The sequence below is a fragment of the Musa acuminata genome, chromosome BXJ1-8 (genome assembly GCF_036884655.1).
Source record: "Musa acuminata AAA Group cultivar baxijiao chromosome BXJ1-8, Cavendish_Baxijiao_AAA, whole genome shotgun sequence".
Classification (NCBI taxonomy): Eukaryota; Viridiplantae; Streptophyta; class Magnoliopsida; order Zingiberales; family Musaceae; genus Musa; species Musa acuminata.
Window position 1 is genome coordinate 1,949,077 of NC_088334.1, and position 20,588 is coordinate 1,969,664.

General features: G+C 42.3%; 1 protein-coding gene and 1 pseudogene across 1 annotated transcript; both read right to left on the bottom strand.

Annotated features, from left to right (window-relative positions):
• Positions 1–9,038: 9,038 nt before the first annotated feature.
• LOC103994029 (digalactosyldiacylglycerol synthase 2, chloroplastic-like) lies at positions 9,039–12,959 on the bottom strand (annotated as a pseudogene).
• A 618-nt stretch (positions 12,960–13,577) lies between these two features.
• Positions 13,578–16,130, bottom strand: LOC135680574 (putative receptor protein kinase ZmPK1). The gene has a single exon (XM_065194593.1). The coding sequence runs from the start codon at positions 16,098–16,100 to the stop codon at positions 13,668–13,670; it is 2,433 nt and encodes an 810-aa protein (XP_065050665.1). The 5' UTR covers positions 16,101–16,130; the 3' UTR covers positions 13,578–13,667.
• Positions 16,131–20,588: the final 4,458 nt, after the last annotated feature.

The following is a 20,588-nucleotide window of genomic DNA, read 5'->3' on the forward strand; positions in this document are numbered from 1 at the left end:
CATGATGAAGGTGCATTGCAAATTGTACCCAAGGTGTGTGAGTTGGGAAAACCTAACTTGTGTGAATAAAAATCCACCATGATGAAGGCGTAAGATAAAATATACTCGATGCACGTGAGTCGAGAAAACCCAACTCAAGTGAAGAGAAATCCACTACGACAAAGGCACAAGGCCAAATGTGCCCGAGGTGCGCGAGTTAGGAAAACCCGATTGGTATAAAAAGAAATCTGCCACGACGGATGCACAAGACCAAATGTGCCTTAGGCGCATGAGTCAGGAAAACCTAACCCGCATGAGGAGAAATCCACCATGACGAAGGCGTATGGTAAAATATGTCCGAAACATGTGAGTTGGAAAAACATAACTCATATGAAGAGAAATCCACCATAATAAAAGCACAGGATAAAATGTGCCTAAGATGTATGAATTAAGAAAACCTGACCAAATTGAAAAGAAATCCATCATGACGAAGATGTAAGGAGAAATCATCATTATAAGGAGTATGTGAGTTGGGAATGTTGAATCTCGTATTTTGATGATGAAACTACTTGATATATGTTTATGATTTAATCTGTGTTTTGAGTGACGCAGGATGCTTCGATCAGGATGAGACAATTAAAGCAGGAAAATCATGTTGTGCCGAAGGAACATGTCAGAAGATTGGACGTCGGGCCGGTGGATCGGTCGACGTATCGACAGAAGGCTTCGGGCCGTGGACTCGAGCATCGGGCCAAGAAGAGCGGGTATTGTGCCAAGGATATCGGAGTTGCGGAGTCAACTGGCCGATTGGGCAATAGGCTGCAGGAGAGGACGATGCGCCGAAGAATCGGACGAAGCGTCGAGGGACCAATGACATGTCGGACAACTTGGTTAATTGCTTAGGATTAATTGTCTCGATCGAAGTTTTGTTTAAATTATGCAGGATTAACTATGATAACGATGAAGACATAAAGCGAAACAAAGTGTCGGAGTCAAGCGCGAAGGATTTGTTGCGAGTTCGAGAGTTCGACGGAAGTCCGAAGGTTCGTTGGGAGTTCGTGGAGCTCGCCGAGAAAGATCGGAGCTTGCCGAAGAAGCTCGTTGGAACTCGCTAAGAACAAATCGTGAAGTCTAGAAGCTTGCCGGGAGTCCGCAGAATGGTTTCCGAGAGTTCATCGGAAGACCGCCGGAAGTTTGCCGGAAGCTCGCCAGAAGAAGTCTTGACTTGCGGACTTTGTAATAGCTTAGAAAATATCTTTAAAATCATAATTAGCACGTTAATTAGGGTTAGGATTAGGTGTTAATCCTATAACCCAAGTAGGGGCCAATTAGGCCCAAGTTCGGACTGGTTTGGGCCAAGTTTGGAGCCAAACCAAGTGAGCTGAAATAGTGAAAGAGGTGGCACCGCCCAGGAGAGGTTCTCCAGCGAAGCTGGGAGGTGCAACCGCCCCAGGCAGGCGGTGGCACCGCCTGGGCTCAGTCTCCGAGCGAGACTGGGCGGTGCAACCTCCCTGACAGAGAGGTAGCACCGCCTGAGCTCGGTCTTCGAGCTCTGGCAGAGAGGTGCAACCGCCTCAGTCAGGAGGTGGCACCGCCTGGGGCTCAGTCTCCGAGCCAGACTCAGGCGGTGCAACCGCCCCTGACAGAGAGGTGCAACCGCCTGGGCTCAGTCTTCGAGCTCTGCCAGGCGGTGCAACCTCTCCAGTCAGGAGGTGCAACCGCCTGATCCCGGAATTCCGGGATTTGATCGTTTTGAGCTCCAAATTTGAATTGGCTTGGGGCCTATAAATACCCCACCCATTCAGCACTGAAAAGACACAGATCCACACCGAATTCCTGATCTTTTCTGTGATTCTAAGAGCTCAAATTTGTGTAAAGTCCTAAAGTTCTCCTCTTTCTGTTCTTCAAGTTTGAGTTGTAAAGAGAGGAGAGAAAGGATCTGTAAAGGTTGTCTCCTGAGCCTGTCAAAAGGAGAGAAACTGTAAAAGGGCAGTTGGCCTTCGCCTATTGAAGGAAGGCCCCTAGTTGACGTCGGTGACCTCGCCGGTGGAGGAAGCCAAAAGTGGAGTAGGTCAAGACTGACCGAACCACTCTAAATCTCTGGTTTGCGTTTATTTTTGAGCACTTTATCATTACTGCAAACCTCCTTCATAGCTACTGCTCTCTACGCTTTCACGAACAAGTTTCTAAACTCTGATCTTTCCGAATCTGCATTCAGACGTAAATCGGTGTTTTCGTACGATCTTTACATTGCAGTTTACGTTTACATTTTAATTCTATTTATAACTGCAAACTGTCTTCTGCGCTTTTACGAACGAGTTTCTAAGTTCAGATCTTTTCGTAAAACTACGTTTGGACGCAAACTGCGTCTAGACGTAAAACTGCGTTTAGACGTAAACTGCCCAAACAGTGTTTAGACGTAAAACTGTGTTTTTTGACGTAAACTGCGCAAACTGTGTTTAGACGTAAAATTGTGTTTTTAACATAAACTGTGCAAACTATGTTTAGACATAAAACTGTGTTTTTGACGTAAACTGCGCAAACTGTGTTTAGACGTAAAACTGTGTTTTAGACGTAAACTGCGCAAACTGTGTTTAGACGTAAAACTGTGTTTTAGACGTGAACTACTTTTAAACGTAAAACTACGTTTAGACGTAAAACTGCGTTTAGACGCAAACTGCGTTTAGACGTAAAACTACGTTTAGACGTAAAACTACGTTTAGACGCAAACTGCATTTAGACGCAAATTTGCATCTAGATGTAAACTGTGTTTAGACGTAAACTGCGCTCAATCTTAAGTAATATTAGAATCGACTTTTACATCGAAATCGTGTTTATCGAACGAACGCAGCTTTCGTTTTTAATCGCTGAAAGATTTCCGCTGCACTAATTCACCCCCCCCCCCTCTTAGTGCTCTCGATCCTAACAATTGGTATCAGAGCGGGGTATTTCTCATTTCGGATTTACACCCGAGAGAAATGGCTCTTCAAGAGGGCTTTTCGGTCTTTCGTCCACCGTTCTTTAACGGATTGGACTATACTTATTGGAAAACTCGAATGAGAGTTTTCTTAATTTCTCTAAATCTGGATTTATGGAATATCGTTGAAAACAGCTTTCAACTTCCCTCTAAACCGACGAATGAATGGTCGGATTTGGAAAAGAAGTATTTCTCTTTAAACGCAAAGGCTATGAATGCCTTATTTTGCGCTTTGGACAAAAATAAGTTCAATCGGATTTCTACGTGCGAAACAGCTTTTGACATTTGGCGAACACTTGAAATCACGCACGAGAGAACTAATAGTGTCAAAGACTCGAAAGTTAACTTTTTATTGCATGATTTCGAGCTTTTTCGAATGCAACCAAGCGAGACTATAGGCGACATGTACACCCGTTTCACGGATGTCGTCAATAGTTTAAGAGCTCTTGGAAAATGTTTTTCGGACTTTGAACTCGTAAACAAGATTTTGCGTTCTCTTTCTAAGAAGTGGGATTCAAAAGTAACTGCAATACAAGAAGCTAAAAACCTAAACAACTTACCACTTGAAGAACTAATTGGTTCATTGATGACATATGAAATGGTGCACAATGCACATGATGAACATGTTGAACACAATCACCTTCCAAAGAACAGGAAGGATTTGGAACTTTGGACAAATGAATGCCACTTGAGCGATGACTCAAGTGATGAGGACAATGATGAACAAAACAACCTTCCAAAGAACAGGAAGGATTTGGGACATAGAACATTTGAAGACCACTCGAGCATAAGCTCAAGTGATGGTGAACTTAAACTACAAATGAAACGAAAATTAAAAAGCAAAAAGAATCGAACTACTTGCTTTAAACGCAAGAAGAAGAACAAAAATTGGGATGAATCGAGCTCCTCCGAAGAAGAGAAAGTCAACAAAAGCAAGGCGGCAAACTACGCCTTAACAGCCTACAATGATGAGGTAATCAAAATCCCCCTAATTTATTTTGAAATTACTTGATGCTTTCATGATGTATTTTTCTCTTTTAGTTTAGAATTAATTTTCTTAAAAATTACATGTTAAAAAAAAAAATTTATTATGATCATACTAAGTAATTTCAAAAATGATAATATTACATATTTTATGATAAACAAATAAAATGATCTTAATTGAAAATATGAAATCATGGTTAAGAAGTAATAATGTGTATTACGTTGATTTCCATTGTTATTTCTCGATTTTGATTAAAGATCACAGAAATGCATAATGATGAAATTAAATATTTTGATTAACAATTTTATGCATGAGATTTTAAGCTGATGATAAGCATGTGTTATTCTCATGAGTATATTTGAAAAACTATGGCAAAAATGTGCTCGAATGCATGAACGTGTTAAGATTATTTTTCGGACATTCTTGATTCAATGTTCAAAACACTTAATTGCCATGATGATTTTACACTATAACATGTTGGAAATTATATGTTTTGGATACATAAATTTTTATGATCATGAGCATGTTTTATCTTCATAATTGAACTTGAAAATCTATAGCAAAATCTTATCCGAATGCATGAAAGTACTAATTTCATTTTCAGATTCACTTAACAATTGGTATCCTAACAATTGGTATCCTAACAAGATTCATTAATCTTGTCCGAATGCATGAACCTTCATGCTTATCTTGATTTGGCGTATAATGCTTAGATGAAAAAGAATCATTTTCCCATCTGATTGAGATTAATGATTTCATGATATTTTGTGAATCTCAAAATTGATTTTGATGACTTGATTATGAATTTGAATAAGTTTTATCTAAATCATAATCTTGATCTTGCAAAATTAAAGTCACAAATAATATCTTTTGGTATTCATGAATTGATACTCACAATATGAAAGTATTGGTATTCATGACTTGAATTGGATTGAAACATTGCATGCTTAAATTAATCATTCTCCTATGTTTCAAAAATTCTATAAATGCCTTGAAATGATTGAAATAATTTACACTTTTATGCTCTTCCCTACTTCTTTCTTGTGTTCAATGATAAAATGGGGAGAAGTTTTGATCATGCATGGTAGGATATAATTTGACAAAATTGATACCATCATGATATGAAACATTTATGATTTGTAATTATGCATGCAATACTTATGCTTTCTAATTATGATGTGATGTATTGCATATGATGTAAATCATGATTTAAAATGCTATGAGTGCTAAGTTACACGTTTTGAGAAGAAATTGCTATATTGAAATATTAATGTAATTATGAATGATAATATGATATTATGCATGTAATACTTCAACTTATGATAATGATGCATGCAATGATAAAATATTCATGATGAAAAATTGTCTTGACATTCATAACTTGATTATTCATCCTTTGTCATGATATTGAAATCGTTGTAAAAGGAAAAAGAACTACAAAACTGTATTCTTCCTTTCTTTTTTACAATGACAAAGGGGGAGATAGCTAGCTTGCACAAGTCAAGAAGATGCAAAAACTTGATTGCTAGCTTGCCTATCGTAAGTAGCAAAGATTGCTAACTTGCTTATTTCAAGAAGCAAAAGTTATCTTCTTGAACATCACTATCTCGAATATCTCAAGAAGCAAGACTTGCAACCTGCACATTACAATAGGAAGCAATAATCATGAGCCTACACAAGAAAGTTATCTTGCATTTGCTTTCGAAGTTTTTGCTAGCTTGTATATTGTGAAACTTGTATATCGTAAAAATTGCTAGCTTGTAGTCTAAAGAGAAGCGAAAAGTTGCTAGCTTGCAAATGTGCTATCTTGCCTATCTCAAGAGGCAAAAATGCTAACTTGCACATCTAGCAAAACTTGACAAATTTGCATATCTCAAGAAGCAAGAGTTGCCTTCTTGAACATCTCAAAACTGCTAGCTTGCAAGTTCTAAAAGTGATATCTTGTATGCTGCAAAACTTGCATATCTAAAACTTGATAGCTTGAATGTTCGAAGCATGATGTAACATTTGCTAAATTTTTCTGGCTTCAAAAATGCATAATGATAAAACTTGATAATATGTTTTTCATGCAATGAGTTAAACCATATCACAAACACTTGATTGTGGTACTTCTCCTTTTTGTTGATGACAAAAGGGGAGAAGTATGTTGATGACATGACATGTTATGCATAAGTTTATGCATAAGTTCATGAAGATATGTTGCAAGTATTCATGATGAATATTGCAATGACTTGAATTCAGTTTGAATTCAAGGTTCTATCAATATGGCATATTGATAGGGGGAGTTTGTTTAAACTCCGGGAGTTAAGTTTAACTCCGTCATCAAGTGGTTGTCATCATCAAAAAGGGGGAGATTGTTGAATCTCGTATTTTGATGATGAAACTACTTGATATATGTTTATGATTTAATCTGTGTTTTGAGTGACGCAGGATGCTTCGATCAGGATGAGACAATTAAAGCAGGAAAATCATGTTGTGCCGAAAGAACATGTCAGAAGATTGGACGTCGGGCCGGTGGATCGGTCGATGTATCGACAGAAGGCTTCGGGCCGTGGACTCGAGCATCGGGCCAAGAAGAGCGGGTATTGTGCCAAGGATATCGGAGTTGCGGAGTCAACTGGCCGATTGGGCAATAGGCTGCAGGAGAGGACGATGCGCCGAAGAATCGGACGAAGCGTCGAGGGACCAATGACATGTCGGACAACTTGGTTAATTGCTTAGGATTAATTGTCTCGATCGAAGTTTTGTTTAAATTATGCAGGATTAACTATGATAACGATGAAGACATAAAGCGAAACAAAGTGTCGGAGTCAAGCGCGAAGGATTTGTTGCGAGTTCGAGAGTTCGACGGAAGTCCGAAGGTTCGTTGGGAGTTCGTGGAGCTCGCCGAGAAAGATCGGAGCTTGCCGAAGAAGCTCGTTGGAACTCGCTAAGAACAAATCGTGAAGTCTAGAAGCTTGCCGGGAGTCCGCAGAATGGTTTCCGAGAGTTCATCGGAAGACCGCCGGAAGTTTGCCGGAAGCTCGCCAGAAGAAGTCTTGACTTGCGGACTTTGTAATAGCTTAGAAAATGTCTTTAAAATCATAATTAGCACGTTAATTAGGGTTAGGATTAGGTGTTAATCCTATAACCCAAGTAGGGGCCAATTAGGCCCAAGTTCGGACTGATTTGGGCCAAGTTTGGAGCCAAACCAAGTGAGCTGAAATAGTGAAAGAGGTGGCACCGCCCAGGAGTGGTTCTCCAGCGAAGCTGGGAGGTGCAACCGCCCCAGGCAGGCGGTGGCACCGCCTGGGCTCAGTCTCCGAGCGAGACTGGGCGGTGCAACCTCCCTGACAGAGAGGTAGCACCGCCTGAGCTCGGTCTTCGAGCTCTGGCAGAGAGGTGCAACCGCCTCAGTCAGGAGGTGGCACCGCCTGGGGCTCAGTCTCCGAGCTAGACTCAGGCGGTGCAACCGCCCCTGACAGAGAGGTGCAACCGCCTGGGCTCAGTCTTCGAGCTCTGCCAGGCGGTGCAACCTCTCCAGTCAGGAGGTGCAACCGCCTGATCCCGGAATTCCGGGATTTGATCGTTTTGAGCTCCAAATTTGAATTGGCTTGGGGCCTATAAATACCTCACCCATTCAGCACTGAAAAGACACAGATCCACACCGAATTCCTGATCTTTTCTGTGATTCTAAGAGCTCAAATTTGTGTAAAGTCCTAAAGTTCTCCTCTTTCTGTTCTTCAAGTTTTGAGTTGTAAAGAGAGGAGAGAAAGGATTTGTAAAGGTTGTCTCCTGAGCCTGTCAAAAGGAGAGAAACTGTAGAAGGGCAGTTGGCCTTCGCCTATTGAAGGAAGGCCCCTAGTTGACGTCGGTGACCTCGCCGGTGGAGGAAGCCAAAAGTGGAGTAGGTCAAGACTGACCGAACCACTCTAAATCTCTGGTTTGCGTTTATTTTTGAGCACTTTATCATTACTGCAAACCTCCTTCATAGCTACTGCTCTCTACGCTTTCACGAACAAGTTTCTAAACTCTGATCTTTCCGAATCTGCATTCAAACGTAAATCGGTGTTTTCGTACGATCTTTACATTGCAGTTTACGTTTACATTTTAATTCTATTTATAACTGCAAACTGTCTTCTGCGCTTTTACGAACGAGTTTCTAAGTTCAGATCTTTTCGTAAAACTACGTTTGGACGCAAACTGCGTCTAGACGTAAAACTGCGTTTAGACGTAAACTGCCCAAACAGTGTTTAGACGTAAAACTGTGTTTTTTGACGTAAACTGCGCAAACTGTGTTTAGACGTAAAATTGTGTTTTTAACATAAACTGTGCAAACTATGTTTAGACGTAAAACTGTGTTTTTGACGTAAACTGCGCAAACTGTGTTTAGACGTAAAACTGTGTTTTAGACGTAAACTGCGCAAACTGTGTTTAGACGTAAAACTGTGTTTTAGACGTGAACTACTTTTAAACGTAAAACTACGTTTAGACGTAAAACTGCGTTTAGACGCAAACTGCGTTTAGACGTAAAACTACGTTTAGATGTAAAACTACGTTTAGACGTAAAACTGCGTTTAGACGCAAACTGCATTTAGACGCAAATTTGCATCTAGACGTAAACTGTGTTTAGACGTAAACTGCGCTCAATCTTAAGTAATATTAGAATCGGCTTTTACATCGAAATCGTGTTTATCGAACGAACGCAGCTTTCGTTTTTAATCGCTGAAAGATTTCCGCTGCACTAATTCACCCCCCCCCCTCTTAGTGCTCTCGATCCTAACAAGGAAAACTTACCAATATAAGGAGAAATCCCGAACGCACTCGTATTGAATGAACTAAATATCGCACTTCGAACCCCTCTCGCAAAGCTATGAAGCACACCTTGTGGGTGTGAAAAACCTGACCAAATTGAAAAGAAATCCATCACGACAAAGATGTAAGGAAAAATCATCATTATAAGAAGCATGTGAGTTGGGAAAACTTGACTAATACAAGGAGAAATCCCGAACGCACTCATATTGAATGAACTAAATGTCGTACTTCGAACCCCTCTCGCAAAGCTATGAAGCATGTCTTGGAGGTGTGACAAATGATAAGAAATACAATATCAACTAATCATCATCTGTCACGTAATCGTCATATGAAGTCCTCGATGAGAGAAAAGGAACAAAGTCATCATCTACCCGCCAGCTCGTGTGGACAAGAGTCCGAAATGCAAGTCCAAAGTGCCCAAGTGTCCAAGTATATATATATATATATAAGAGCAAACAAATAATATTCACTGTGCCCAAGTGTTCGCTCTCAGATTATATTTGCTTTTGTGATCAACATCAATGTATTCATCTAGAAAACGTCCAATTCAACAGTGAGAAAAATTCGGACGGATAAGAAGCATGACAGTCCACATGAACTACGCTAATGTGTCCTATAGCAACAACAATATATTGCCTGTTAGCAATTGCATTACCTTGCAAGGACTTGAAGAGTGACACAATCGTCCGCGAGCATGCCAGGCCATGTTCTAATTGATTGATAGTAATGTAGGCAGAAGTGCATGGAGAGCAGCAGATTTGATGTCCCAAAAAGAGCTTACGTTCTGAAGAAACCAAGCCGAGCTCCTTGCGCAGTTGCTCATCAGGTTGCAAAGTCTCAGGAATTGCACCAAAGACAGCCTGCAGCCTCGATTCCAGAAACAGTATTGTGCAGGTATGCAGATGCTTCCTCTACACTTCTGCTCCAGTCATCCGAAGAAATTGGCATGAAAGGCATAGGAGAGGCAAGTGCTTTCTCCTGGGTGACCTCATTTAGATCTGCAGCCCCGACAAATCTCTCTGTGGCTGCCTCCAAGGACAGCGCATGCCTGTGATCATCCGTTAGGGGCACAGGGTCTGGGCTAGAGCTGCTAGAGTTAATTTCACGAACTCATTGTTTGTATTGTACGTGTGACAATTTGGAAACTGCTTGAAGAATTCATTGGAAGGGTGGTTAGCACAGATAACAATCTTCCCCATGGCCAGTGCTTCTGCTGTCGTCATGCAAATGATGTCTGTAGTGCTTGGATTAATAAGCACCTTGTAGCTGAGACCAATGGAAGATCAACAAACAAACAGAGAATTAGGTACTCTTGATTTGTTCATTTCTCAACTTTTCAAAGCAAACATGATTATGGGAGAATTTAAAAGATATTGAAGAGATATAAGAAATATCAGACTAGCTCTACTGCATACCTCCAAAAGAAAAGAGAAATTATACTACAGAATGTGTAGAATGGAAGAAGCAACATATGATAAAAATCAGAAATTGAGGGCTTGGCTTACTCATGGAATAAAGAACCCACATGATCACGGCCAGGATAAATTCTGACACCCAGATTCAACTTACTGAAAGTTCTTTTCATTTCAGCAGAGTCTTCTCCATTTCCGTACAAGTCTACTTGTAAATCAGATAATTCATTTTGGTGATCTGATAGTAGTTGGAGGAGTTCTCTGTAGCCTTTACTCCAAATCATCTTTCCAATAAAGTAGGCACCTTTCGGAAAGGCTATTTGACCTTCATGTTTTAGCTCATGCCTCATTTTCCCAACCTCAAGGAATTTGGGGTTTACACCATGGACATTACAGTGGTGGACCTTGGGAGATGTTGGGTGGCAGATGATAACCTCAACCTGCGATAACAAAAAGCTATCATAGGTAAATCTTGATGCAGTCAGTTACTCTACGAGCTTGGATAGGTGTACGAGTTCATCAACGTCCGCTAGAACCAAAGACAAGTTCTTTTTCTTCTGTTTGTAAGTAATAATCAATAGACCAGTCACAGAGACAAGATAAACTTAAACAAACATGCATGATTCTCTTGCAACACACTAACCTTGTGGCAGTAGATCTGAATAAGCCAGCTGTTGATATATTTCAACAAAAAGGCTTGAATCTGCCCATTTTTCTCTCTCTCTTCACATATTCCAAGTAATTAGTATGAATAACACCTATGACTCTCCAAAACTTGGTTTTCCATCTCCGACCATGATGGTACCATGTAAGATGTTCTGGCTCCTCGAGAATAGCAATCTCGGCCATTTCATCAGGAATAGTTTCGGTAATGTCCCCAACAGGTAGAATGCTCCTTTTCTCTTTAGAGAACTGCAGTTCTAGAAAAAGCAACGCAAGCAATCTTTTAGTAAGCAAAAAGGGTGATGAAGTTTTTTCTGCATAATGTGGATGGAACCCCATTTAAACCATTCTTCACAGCAATTTGGCAGCCTGTATCATAAACCAGAAGAATGCTGATTATAAAGTCTAAGGTAACTTTTACGTCACTGAAGCTGATGACAATATTGCAGCCCACCGATATATATATTTAAAGCAGGTAAAGAGTAATGATTGCCTTCAGCATATCTTACCTTGGCAGGATAAAATGTAATCTTAAACACTGAAACAACGTCAGCCTTCTCCTGGAGCCATCGACGAACATAGGCTTCATGCTCCTCCGTTGAACTAAAGTTGACTTTATCTGGATATACAAATAGTTGATCCTTCATTGATAGCCAAGAAATTACCAGAGTGACCTCCCGGTCACAATCCTTCGCTAGGTAAGCAGCACGAAACAAAGGGTTGACAGAAGTTCCAGTCATCCAGGGCAGGCTGGCAGTTGTGAAGATTGCAATATGCTTCTTCCGAGCCATCAAGTCACTAGATATTATTTACTGAATGAATGTCAACTCTAACACTTGTGGCAATGCAGCCAAGCGAGGGATGGTAACAGCACCTCAAGCCCGAGCTGCATTTCAGCAAGAGAAGGTGCATTGTTACAAAAAGATATACCCTATTGAGCAAAAGATGTTTAGATAAATTTTCTTTTGATGAAAACAGGAGTTGTTACCACCCGCTTTCGTTAATAAAACAAAAGAATCAGAAGTTAGAAAACAAATGTACCAACATTTGTATCAAATGCGGGATAGGAAAGAAGATGCTCAAATTCTGAATGCTGGGCCATTCTACAGTATATTAAATGTAAAGACTCGAATCTGGTTGCCTTTAAACTTTGGTAACCACAATGTCATCGATATGTCCTGTCTAGATTATAACAGAACTGATACAAGTCATAAAAAAAAATTTAAATACAGACAATCCCAGTGTTGTTCCAAGCTCTGATACTGGTTTGATTATTAGCTCTACAATAAGTAGATATGAGGAAAGCCTTCTTAGCAGACTCAATATCATGCCACAGAGTATTTGCATCGTCATTCCAATGCCTTTGGTTAAAGTAGTTGTGGTGACAACAGTCTTCGTATTAAAGTAGTAATCAAGATTCATGGTATATGATTGCCTCGCTGAGTATAGGTCTACACTTTTAGTTGCTAATCCACCAAATTATCATTGCCGAGCAACTACATACCAAATATCAAGGCGATGAAATCCTCAAGCTTGCTCACCCACTCAAGTTAAAAGATTTATACTAATGTGATCGATTTAGTAGAACACTCATCTACTAGATATGGCACTTGATGTATCTTATCATTGCAATTCAAAAAGCACTTTGAAAGAAAGAACATGATTGAGTGTTTGCAATCATCTTTATTTAAGGTGGCATAATTCTGGTACTTTGAGCAGGGGCAAAAAAAGGGGTCCTGAATGAAGAACAAGAAAGATAAAAGAAAAGGAGGGATGTTCATGCGATGGTTGATGCCCTAGTGAGGGAAAAAGAAAAGAAAAGTGCTCAAAATCATCGCTTATCGATAATACCTACAAAATCTTTTACACCCCAAATTCATGACAATCGTTCATCGTTGTCTCCTTTTGTTGCGGCATGACGGATGCAGGTAAAGAAATTCAAATCACAAGAAAAGCAGCAGCGAGGAACGAGCAATTACGAATTCTATAGAATGATGCAAACGAAAAATATCGATTCTTCGATCAGGTCAGCTAAGAAAGGAAATATCCACACACACACACAAAAGTTGAAGATCGTTCCTTGAATCTGCAACGCATTTGGCCTCGAAGGACATTGTATTGAAAATGAAGGAAAGGGAGGACAGAGACAAAAGAGCTTACCTCTCCGCATCTTCTTCTGAGGAAGAGAGAGAGAGAGAGAGAGAGAGAGAGAGAGAGGAAGCCGTCGAAAGAGGGAGAAGAAGATGGGAAAAGAAAAACAAACCGGCACCGTGCGATAAATATACGATACGATTCCAGAGCGAGGCACCGTCCCCAACGCGGAGTGGAGTAGTCAAGACCGGTAGTTGGCCTGCTTCGTGATTCGACCAAGTAGCGGGGCCGGCTTCCCCACTACAAGGAAAAAAGCAGGTAGGGAAACGAGTAGGGTAAAACAAGTAGTGATTAATAAGTGAACCTAATTTCAAGTCAGTCAACCCTGCACAAACCCTACCGGCCACGGCGGTGGACAAAGAAAGACAGGGATGGCCTGTCGCTGTGGGTTGTTTCGTAAAACGTAGGTGTACGCTTTTGGCATTAGCTGGAGACTGGAACAGGATTTGTCGGTGTTAGCGTCACGAGATAATTTGATCTCTCTCCTCACAGCAATCTGATAGCTTGTGCCATGATGTTTCTTTGATAATACATATTTCTATACGTTCTTTTAGATTTAAGGATTCAAGCATTCTTTCTTCCTAGGATCGATGCTCTGAAACCTACACAATCATCATCATCTATCATCTATCATCTATCATCTATCACCTATCATCTATCATCTATTTAGTGACTCGTTTTAAGGTCCTTTACTGATTATGGCTTGCTACATGTCTCGGCCACCTGACGGGATCTCATCATCACACGAGAGCAGCATCTGCACCACCGAATCCATGGTTGGCCTTCGATTCCTCTCCTCTTCCACGCAAGCGAACGCGATCTCCATCATCACCATGGCCTGCCTCCAATTTACCTCCCCCTCCAGTCTGCGATCTACGAACTCGCCGATCCATGCCTCTTCTCCGCTTTCCAGCTCCGCCTTGAGCGTCATGATTGTCCTCCGCAGCACCATGCCCACCTCTTCTTCCACCCCGTCCGCCACCCAGTTGGAGACTCTCTCCCCCTTCACCAGCTCCAGGAGCACCACCCCGTAGCTGTACACATCCACCTTCCCGTTGATGGGAAGGCTCGACGCCCACTCCGGCGCGATGTACCCCCTCGTCCCTCGAATCCTCGATGGGTTGGAGCCTGCTCCACCTCTGTTCAACAGCTTCGCCAGCCCGAAGTCTGCGATCTTTGGCTCCCAATCCTGGTCCAACAGGATGTTCTCCGGCTTCACGTCGCAGTGGATGACCCACTCGAGGCACTCGTGGTGCAGATACGCCAATCCTTTGGCCACGCCCACTCCGATCTGGTATCTCTCGCTCCACCGTAGTAGTCTAACGACGGCGCCACCGCCGAACAAAGCCTTGTCCAGGGAACCATTCTCGACGAACTCGGAGACCAAGAGCCTGTGCGAGCGTTCGGAGCAGAAGCCGAACATCCTGACCAAGTTCTTGTGGTATATCCTCCCGATCAGATTCAGCTCGGCCTTGAACTCCTCCTCTCCTTCAATCACGTCCTCCAACTTCTTCACCGCCACCACCCGCTCGTCGTCCAAGGCCGCCTTGTAGACGGCTCCGGAACCTCCCCTTCCGACAACATCCTTGAAGTCCCTCGTGGCTTTTTTCAGCTCTGCGTACGTGAACCTCCGGAACTGGTTCGATATCGCCTGGTATCCCTCGTCCGTCGAGCTCGGCTTCTTCTCCCTCCTGAAGATGAACCACCAACCAGATGCGATGAAGAGAGCCTCTACCGCGAAGAACGCCGTGACGAACCCGTAGAAGTACTCCCACTTGGTCTTTCCTCCCGCTTTACGACGCAACTCGGATTGACCCGCCAATGGTTGCACCTTGGTGCCGTTGCAAACAGGTTCCTCAGCCGCCGCTGGTATCACAGGGTATCGCGAGTGTTCTCCTACGTTTCTCGCGAGTTTCATGTAGATGGTGTTGCCGGTGCTCTGAGATGATCTGCCATTGAAGAGGCTGGTCTTGGGATAGCACTCTCCTGATCCCTGCTTATACCCGAAAGCTTCACACGAGCAGTCCTCGCTGCAGATCTTCCTGCACTCCCCCAACGAAAGACCACTGGTGTAGTTGAGATCGAACCCCCAGAAATCCGTATAGGGAAGCCTCAAGAACCGATTCTGGTGAGGATGGCAACTGATGTTGTGCTTGCGCTTGCAACCTTTGCTCCAGTCGCTTGGGTCGTTCACCTCGAAACCGGGTGGGCAGGTACATCCCACCCTGGCGGAGTAGACGCAGAGCCCGTTTCGGCCGCAGGTGCCGTGCACGTCGCAGGGCTGCAGAACCGCCTGCCATGACACCGACCAAGTCCTGGTTTGCTTGCTTAGGCTGTAGACTCGAAGGTTGCCGTCGTAGTCCAGAGTTAGCCTCCTTGTGATCCCATGGCCGTAGTCAGAGGCATTGAACTCCAGTTGATCGCTGGCGTAGAAATGCCCCATCTCATCAAGAACACCATACCTGGTGCTGTTGTAGCTGGTTCGACCGTTCACCCACACATTGTACATGGGATTAGGCCAGTAGATGCTGGAAAAGTCGGGCCCGTCGTAGATGAGGCGGAGGACGTTGTCCGTGTCGAAGTAGAACCTGTAGTAGCCAGACGAAAGCAAACCCGAAGCGGACGCGGAGACCAGCGGCATGCTCTTGGTGATGGGTTGCATGGGGAGGAGAGTGTCGGTGGGGGAATCAAAGCTTTGCCACAGAGTTGTGTTGTCGGCATCGACCACCACAAGATTGCCGGTGTTCAGCAGCAGTGCTCGGTCAGCGGAGCCGGAGCTGGTGTTGCTGCTCCACACCAGCGTGCCGTCGAAGTCCGTCAGCGCCAGGCGCCCGCTCCTGCGCAACGTGATCCTCGAGCCGCGCCCGTTCACGAGCTGGTCGCGGTTCGCAGTCCAGGCGACGGTGGCGTTGGCGGAGTTGGCGAACCAGATGGAGAAGGCGTAGGCGTTGGAGCCAGCCTTGTAGAAGCCGCAGGCGAAGGACTCGTCCTGCGAGACGAGGATGTCGGTGTCGTCCTCCACGGAGAGCGATGAGCCTCTGGTGAGAGAATCCCGGCGAAGGGCCGAACAAAAGGGAGGAAGCGTGGAGACGACGACCAAAAGAGCAGCGAGGATGCAGGGACGAGAGAGTCTCTTCATACTGCACAAGTCGAAGACTTGCCTTCCCTACGTTTCTCTTTCTCTTTCCTCCCTTCCATCAAGAGTTTATTTTATGGTGTATGCATCATATACGTCGTCTTCTGATGTGATGAACCAACGATCGTTTGGAAAACATCAAGTTTAGATGACGATCGATGAGCACTAAACGTCAGCCATAAAGACCGCAGAACGTGAGTTGACTTGGACTTGACCCTTCGCTAGCATTGTCGTCTTGCACGCCAACCGATAAAATATATGAGGTCGAAAATGGGGGTTAAGAATAATCAATCCCCCGTTGTGAAGGTTTATAAGACCGACTTCCAACATATTAGATTGATATCAGATCAAGTCTAAGTGATAATAATAGATCTTATGATCATTTATTACTAATAAAAGGGAGATGAGCCTCACAAGAACAAGGAAGGGGAGAGTTATTAACTGTAAAAGAAAAAAAAATGTTAAGAAGATGTTCATATATAAAATAAGGATAGGAAAAGATGATTTAGTCTCGTATTGTCACAAATATTGAATTGATCCATAACTAAATGATGACAAGTTTAGTTCAGAATTGTCTCTCAATTTAAAATTCTCTATTCGTAAGTTGGAGCCACCATAGAATAACAGCAGTCATTCGATTTAAGATTCACAAGCTGCCAAAGTTTGATTCGCTGGAAGAAGAACAACACATTCACTCAGAAATTATCTTCAATCGACAAAGCAAATGATGTGGTTTCTTTGGTCTAATCAATAAACCTAATCCAAGTTTTATAATTCATGTCAGTTAATCATCATCCGACGCTACGTAGAGTCCTCGATGGGAGTAAAAGTTCAAGTCACTTTTTACTCGCCTGCACACGTAGATAAAAGTCCAAAAACAATTTCAAGACAAGCAGTTCAAGGCTCTCTTATTATCCACGTAGACAAGAAGCAAAAAAAGAACTATTGGAATGATTAAAAATAATTTTTCTATAAAATATTTTATGAAATAGTCTATCCCGTTGGGATTAGCTATAAAAGCTCATCTTCATTACGATAATGAGGAATGGACTTCTTTGAACTACTCGCGTCCACACTAAAACATATCGGATTACTCACTTGGGCGTCATAGAGATCGAGTCAGGAAACTTCTCTCAACCTCGGTCTTCGTATAGGTGGCACATTGAGAGCTCGATGTTTTCACCTTAGAGGCACCTCAGACAACCCTACGTATATAGGTTCGGACTACGTCGAGCTGACCAAGATGTCAACAACTTATTCCCTCATTATTTTGGCATTAGAAGGAGGGCTCAGTGTCGTAGGAATGATCGTCCGCCAACCTTCTCAACGAACGTTCAAGTGAGGAGGCTCTGCCCCCGACCCATGTACTTTCACTCAAGGAGGCAATAGCCACCCTTGACTTATATGTACTCATCCACCTCGATGTAAATATCAATGTAATACTAGCACCTATTTAATAATCTAGGTTTCTCACTCTTATGGACGACCCCGAGCCACCTATTCATCCCTATTGAGCTATTCTTAAACCTCATCTAACAAGTGCATACGCTAATGGGCATAATACAAGCCATCACTTTACTTTTGACCTAGCTAATCCAATAGGCAATGCCACTAGTTTAATTATAGTCAACAGCTCAATCAGTGTCGGCATGGGTGCCCATCAAGGTTCCCACGCCTGACGTAGTGTTGACATCCTAATAATGCTCAAGACCCACCGAACCACCAGCCAAAGGAGACACTTCACTCTCAACCATGGAGTTTAGTGGACCACACCACCACTCTACCTTACCTGAATCCAAGGCACAATTGGCAGATTCGATGGATGATTCCCTTCGAATCTAACTATGATAGATATATTGATACTTGGAGGAGATAAGATGAGAGTTTTAACAATCCAAAGGGGAAGCACTAATCAACCCCACCTCAGGTCGGTTCTCATTCACCTAGAAAATTTAAGAGAAACCAATCATGATGAACTTTTGCCTCCCATCGTTGGAGGTATTTGATGGGAGTACCAACCTGATGGAGCATATTGTCACTTTTGGCACTCAAATGTCATTGTACAACACTTTAAACGCCCTAATGTGTTGCGTCTTCCTAACTACGTTAAGAGACTCGATACGAGAATGAGACACTTGTCTAAAGTTGCTCTCTATCAATTCTTTTGCTCAGCACATAAGAGAGTTTGAGCTTCACTTCCTTAGGAATATGTGCCCGAGGCTATCAACGGTAATGCTCTTCGGACTTAGACAAGGGGAGGAGGTAATGCTCTCAGACTTTATCGCTCGGTTCACTAACAAAATCCAAGACATGAAAAATGCCCATCCATCGCTCGTAATATAGGCCTTGCCTTCATGATGTGATTTAAGTTCTTATCTTTTCTAATCATTGGTAGAGAAGCCACCAACAATACTATTAGAGATACTTTAGAGGGTCAATCAATACATCACCATCGAGACAATAGTCTCAGATAAGTATGAGGTGTCATGCAAAAGGATGAGACAAGAGCGACTACAAGCCATCCCGACCTTAAGATCACCATAGTGAAGGAGAAATGAACAACCCGAGTTGCCTCACCCAAAGCTAACATTTCTGAATATGACTAGAATTGAAGTTTTTTTACAAATAAAAGACCATGTTAGCGAAAAGAAATAGATCCAAATATTAAACTTCCACTATGATTACAACTATGACATGAAGGATTGTTGTGACTTGAAAGAGCATATTGAAAAGCTCATACGTCGGGGATACCTTGGGTGATTCGTCCAAAGGCACTAAGAATCTTCACCTCGACCTTAGCGGTTGATAGAGAGACAAATTAACATCATCATTGGTGGACCCATCTTAGGAGGAGATAGCTCATCGGGTCGTAAAGCTTATACCTGAGTTACTATCAAAAAGTGCTTGAAGACGGGAGACAACTTAAAGATAACCTTCAAGGAGGAAGAGATGAAGTATCTTGACTCGAACCATGGTAATGCCTTAGTAGTCTCTGTTAAGTATGATCAATGCTTAAGTGAAGAGGGTCATAATCGATATATGTAGTTCTGTTGATATCCTTTATTTTGATGCTTTCCAAAAACTCAGACTCTCGATTAATAGCCTCACCCCTATGACTTTTTCACTGATAAGGTTCACTAGCAACTCAATCTCTTCTCTTGGGATCGTGAAACTGCACATTATCTTTAGGGATGAGCCATCTTCTAAAATGGTGTTGACCAGATTCATCGTGGTTGATATCCCCTTAGCATACAACATAATCATATGATGGCCTATACTGAATAAACTAAGGTCAGTGATGTCGACCTACCACATATTAATGAAATTTCTAATGAAAACCGACATTAGAGAGTTGAGAAGCAACTTGAGGGAGTCGTGCTAGTGTTACCTTACGATAGTCTCCATACCAAAATAAAAAAGCCCAACCCGAGGTGCCACTTATGGACCCAAAGATTTCACTAAGTTGCTCCTCCATCTAGAGCCGATGGAATTGCTAATTGAAACACCCCTTGACAAGACTGGTCCTGATCAAGTTGTTAAGGTCGAAACGATATTGTCCGAGGAGGAACAAGTGCAGCTCATCAACTTCCTTATGTGAAACACTAAGGTGTTCTCATGGTCATCAAGAGATATACAAAAAAATGATCCAAATATAGCCTAGCATTACTTAATCGTTTCTCTCGAGGCACGAAACAAAAGCCTAATAAATTATCCATAAACAAGTAGTGATGAAATAGACAAGCTGTTAGGAGTAGGGGGTATTGAGTCATCAATATTATACTTATTAAAAGGTTTAATAGAAATTAGAGGATATTTATTGATTAGGTGACATAATTTTGGTACTTTATTTAAGGTGACATAATTTTGGTATTTTATTTAAGGTGACATAATTTTGGTACTTTGAGCAGATAAGGGTGTTGAATGAAAGAATAAGAAAGATAAAAGAAAAGAAGGGATGTTATGCCCTAGCGAGGGAAAAGAAAAGAAATGTGCTCAAAATCATCGCTTATCGATAATACCTACAAAATCTTTTACACCCTAAATTCACGATAATCGTTCACCATTGTCTCCTTTTGTTGTGGCATGATGGATGCAGGAAAAGAAATTCAAATCACAAGAAAAGCAGCAGCGAGGAACGAGCAATTGCGAATTCTATAGAATGATGCAAACGAAAAATATCGATTCTTCGATCAGGTTAGCTAAGAAAGGAAATATCACGCATTTGGCCTCGAAGGACATTTGTCGGAGAGGGAAAGGGAAAGGAAATATCATGATCTCTTAACGAACAATTCCAAGAAAAACCGCACTCGTCGGAGAGGGAAACACCGTTCCCATCCTCCCCCTACATGACATCTGTCGGCACTGTGGACTAACAGTGGTAAATACTGGAAATAATTGGAAGGGTTGACGCTTGGCAAAGCTTTTTAAGAAGGAAACAAGGAGAGAGAGAGAGAGAGAGAGAGAGAGAGAGATAAAAGAACCAGACGATAA